General features: G+C 37.1%; 1 protein-coding gene across 3 annotated transcripts; it reads left to right on the top strand.

The window, feature by feature from the left end:
• The first annotated feature begins 6 nt into the window (after positions 1–6).
• On the top strand, positions 7–3,895 carry LOC124890836 (isoamylase 1, chloroplastic-like). Of its 3 annotated transcripts, none has more exons than XM_047402661.1 (6): positions 7–753; positions 1,556–1,635; positions 1,719–1,790; positions 1,868–1,994; positions 2,166–2,252; positions 2,582–3,895. In XM_047402661.1, exons 1-6 carry the CDS (start codon positions 733–735, stop codon positions 2,633–2,635), a joined length of 441 nt encoding a protein of 146 aa, XP_047258617.1. In that variant the 5' UTR covers positions 7–732; the 3' UTR covers positions 2,636–3,895. The 3 variants fall into 3 exon arrangements, with proteins under 3 accessions (XP_047258617.1, XP_047258616.1, XP_047258615.1); XM_047402660.1 differs by having other exon boundaries at positions 2,579–3,895; XM_047402659.1 differs by having other exon boundaries at positions 2,375–3,895.
• The last annotated feature ends 609 nt before the right edge of the window (positions 3,896–4,504 follow it).

Genomic DNA, 4,504 nt, shown 5'->3' with positions numbered 1-4,504 from the left:
ATACGGATGCAGCATTTGGAGATCCATTAGGAATCTTTGGCTACTAGTCTTATCCAGGTTGAGTTTCAAAGTAGGGAATGGTCAGAAAGTATCATTTTGGGAGGGCAAATGGATAGATCGGAGGCCCCTGAAGCAGCTTTTCCCAGACATTCACATCTTAAGCCTACAACAATAGGCCACTGTATCTGAAATGTGGACAGGATAGGGATGGAATTTGCAGCTTAGGAGAAATTTAAATGATTGAGAGATAGAGAGGATAAGTGCTTTCTACAATACTATGGAATCATTTAACAATCTAACAGGGGAAGAGGACACAATAGTATGGAAGATTGGCAGTAAAGGGGTTTTCAGTGTAAACTTTGCATACAATGATTTCATCATCTCACAAAGAAGAGAAGAACTCTGGCCATGGAAGATGATATGGAGGGTCAAAATCCCTTACAAAGTCAACTGTTTCTCCTGGTTGTTGGCTAAGGAAGCAGTGTTAACATAAGAAAATATGAAGAAAAGGGGTTTCCAACTATGTTCTTTATGCTATTTATGTGGGGAACAAGCCGAGACAGTTAACCATCTCTTTTTACATTGCAAATGGGCGGATCAACTTTGGAGGATATTCATCAGTCTAAGGAAGATCACTTGGGTAAAACCAAGGAACATTGAAGGTGTTCTTAAGTGTTGGATCAAAGTGGGAAATACTACAGAAAAGGAGGAGAGACGGAAGATTGTCCCGGCATGTATATGGTGGACAATATGGTAAGAAAGAAATCAAAGGTGTTTTGAGGACAAATAGAACAATTGACAGAATTTTAAAATGAATTGTTTAGCTCTTTATTATTTTTGGTTGAAGAGAAACTGTTAGGACAAACAGAAGATATTTTTGATGTTCTAGACTATTTGTAACAAAAAGTTCAAATAGGAATCAAATAGTTTCTGTAATTTAATACTTTTGGAAGGGGGACTACACATTTTTGATGTAGTACACCTGTGGATATATAGATAAAAAGCTACCTTTCTCAAAAAAAAAAAAACATTTTAGCCACTGTTGTTATAATGAATATGACTCATTTTCTTGACCAGGCAATGGTAATTCACATCTTGATTAAATAACTTCTTGGCAACTCATTGGATTTAACCAGTATTCTGTTGCAATTTGTATCGGAAACAACCTCTCTACCTCAACTCTGACGTAGTGGTACGGACTGCATACCCTTACACTCCCCAGACCCACTTCGTGGGAATACTGGGTATATTGTTGTTGTTGTTATCTGTTGCAATTTGTATCAATTAACTGAAATTTGAAGGATAGAACATTTTGTCTCTGTGAAGGAACTTGATGAAGCTACAAAAGAAAATAAATAAGTTGTGTTCAGTGCCTGTGTTTTCTGCATTTTTTTAAAAAGAAAATATGGACTTTTAAAGCATTTGTAGTTGAGGCTTCCCTTCAGGTTTTCACAAGTTAACTAAATATTGTTGTTAGTTCTTTTGATCAATTGTTTTATCTTGTGTCTGCATCTCATCTTCCGTCTGATTTTGTTGTCTAAATGGGATTTTTTAGATGAGCTTCTCCGCTATTTTGAAGGTTCAAATTTCTGTGTTTTTAATGCATGGATTTCTTTCAAAGTTTTTATCCTGCATGTGAGTTACAAACTTGGCGCTCTTAACCTTGGGATGTCCGATGTTGATGATAATAGAAAAGGTGCACTTTGATTTCTTGACAGATATTGGGTTACTGAAATGCATGTAGATGGCTTCCGCTTTGATCTTGCTTCTATCCTTACAAGAAGTACCAGGTACTTTTGCACAGCCTCATAAATTTTGTCCTTGTGAATGTTGTTAAAAAATAAGCTTTTTCCCTTTGTCTTTTCAGCTCGTGGGATGCTGTAAATGTCTATGGAAATTCAACTGACGGTGACGTGATCACCACAGGCACTCCTCTCACAAGTCCACCATTGGTTGATATGATTAGCAATGATCCAATACTTCGTGGAGTAAAGGTATACAAGTTTTTTTCTGTGTTCCTTTGAGAAAGTAACTTTAAGTTCCTTTTCCTAATTCCTTTAGGAGGACTTATTTCTTTTACTTCTGCAACTGTTGTTGGCACCTAAGTTTTTCCATGTTCCTTTTCTTTGATTGATAGGATGCTTAAAATTTTCTCTTTATAACAGCTTATAGCTGAAGCGTGGGACTGTGGAGGCCTTTACCAAGTTGGCATGTTTCCGCACTGGGGTATCTGGTCGGAGTGGAATGGAAAGGTCAGTTTGGAAACCTTTTTTGGTGATGCTCATTTCAGGTTGTTCGCATTTAGGATATGAAAACACAGACAACTGGAAAGATAAACTAAAGTATTAGAGGTCATCTCATTTTCTTAGAATAGGTTTCATGCATGCGAAGTAGAGTTTCAGATGTTTCTTCTTGGATTCCCTTCTCATACACCGGAACATTATAACGTTGTGATGATACCATATAATTTGTGGAGTCTCTTGCGCAAAAGGAGGTGCTGGAATAATGACTCTTGAGAGTAAGATTCTTGTTCTTGTTCTGTAATTATGAGCTTCACTCTGATCTTCTTAAATTCCAGAAGATCAACAGAAAGAGCTGGCACGAAGAGGAAATGCACTTTATACTCTGCAGGTAAGATTAGAGTGGATTGGACTTGAATAGGGAGAACTGGAACGAAGAGGAAAAGTACTTTATACTCTGCAGGAAGGATTATAGTGGATTGGACTTGAATAGGGAGAAATGGATATAGAGAATAGCCCACATTATTTTGGAAATGATTTGACATGCTCTAGAAGTTTAGGTAACAATTGAAATTACTTTGTTTCTCTGCACACGAGCTGAAGACATCTAATATATATGGGTGTTGATAAATATTACTTTAATCAGATACACTATTCTATCAACTCCTTTATTTTCCACTCTTTTTCAGAAATTAAAGTAAGTAAATTTTATTAAAGCAAATACCTAGGTGTTACTGCAAAATAAGAAGTTACAAAAATTACATAGATCACCATAAAGGAGCTGTTCTCCAAGGCTTCTTTTTCACTTTTATTTTATAGATAGTACAATCTCATCTTTTTGTCGTTGAATATGTCACAATTGACGTGATTTTAAGATTCAACACCTATTATATTCTGTATCCAATTTTGCAAATCATTTTTTAGTTCAAACCCCATGTCTCATGTTGGATTTTGGCTGCAAAATCTTGGTGACAGCTAGGAAGAAAGAAAACAATATAGAACCTCATGTTTGTAGTTTTGCTGGACCAATCTTAGGAAGTCTTGTGATTGTTTTCTGGTGAAAATCCTTGCGACTTCAGTACTATTTTGTATATAAAGGCTTAGCAGATTAAATAGTCGCTGCCAGAGTGCCAAGAGGGAACAGAGTGCCAAGAGGGAAGGGGGGTTTCTATGGCCCATTACTCAAGTTTTTTTTTCGAGTCAAAGGTAATTTCGTATTAACAAAACCTCATCATCCCAGAGATGATGATAGATCTTACAACTCCCAATCAAATGGATTTTCCTCCTAGCAGACTGCCCAAAAAAAGAAACTTTACAAATTACCTATGTAATCTACTAGATCTATGGTATTCCCCCAATTTCTTGTTTACACCAAAAATAAAGTAAGCTAAGGCAATGGCTTTTAGTCTTCTGGATGCTGCAACTCTTGCCTCCAAAGCACCTGGAATTTCTTTCTTTCCACAGCATCCACTAGACACAAGCTGGAATACTCAACCACCAATCTTCTGTTGAACCTCTCTTCCCAGTTCCAAATGCTAGTGTGTACCTTGGCATTGTCCAACTGATCCCCAGGATACAAAAAAACAGGTTCCACAATTTTTCAGCTGTGTTACAATGCAGAAATAGGTGGCTATTCACTTCTACATCTTGATTACTCAAAAAACATCTAGCGCAAATCTGCATTCCTCTTCCTTGTAGAGCTTCATCAGTTAGGCAAGCTTTTCTAATAACTAACCAAACAAAACAAGCCACTTTCAACGGACTTTTGACTTTCCATATTTGCTTCCAAGGCAATTGATTATCTGGTTTTGGTTGTTGTTTCTATTCCAATAGCATGATTTCATTGTAAACACCCTTTTATTGTGAATCTGCCAGATTGGTTTGTCAGCAACATTAGAGATTGGTTTGTCAGCAACATTAGAGATTCCAGAAAATGCACTCAGTATCTGAAGGAGTCTAGCAATATCTGACACTTCCCAGTCGTTAAGAGCCCTTGTAAAGATTAGGTTCCACCCATGTAGACTTAAGACTCCATACTCGAGCAACTGCATCATTTCTGTGTGAACTTAAGATATAGAGCTGGGGAAACATGTTTCTCAAGCTGTCTTCCCCTATCCAAAGTTCATTCCAGATATCAATTTTGGATCCATCACCCACTTTGAAAGTGATATTGGCATAAAATTGATCCCATAACCTCCTGATTGATTTCCATATGCTGCAACCCAAAGTACCTAATACCTCTTCAGTTGACCACCGATTAATCA

Source organism: Capsicum annuum, unplaced genomic scaffold (assembly GCF_002878395.1).
Source record: "Capsicum annuum cultivar UCD-10X-F1 unplaced genomic scaffold, UCD10Xv1.1 ctg2580, whole genome shotgun sequence".
Lineage (NCBI taxonomy): Eukaryota > Viridiplantae > Streptophyta > Magnoliopsida > Solanales > Solanaceae > Capsicum > Capsicum annuum.
The sequence above is the reverse complement of the archived record's forward strand: the minus strand, read 5'-3'. Positions and strand labels throughout refer to the sequence as shown.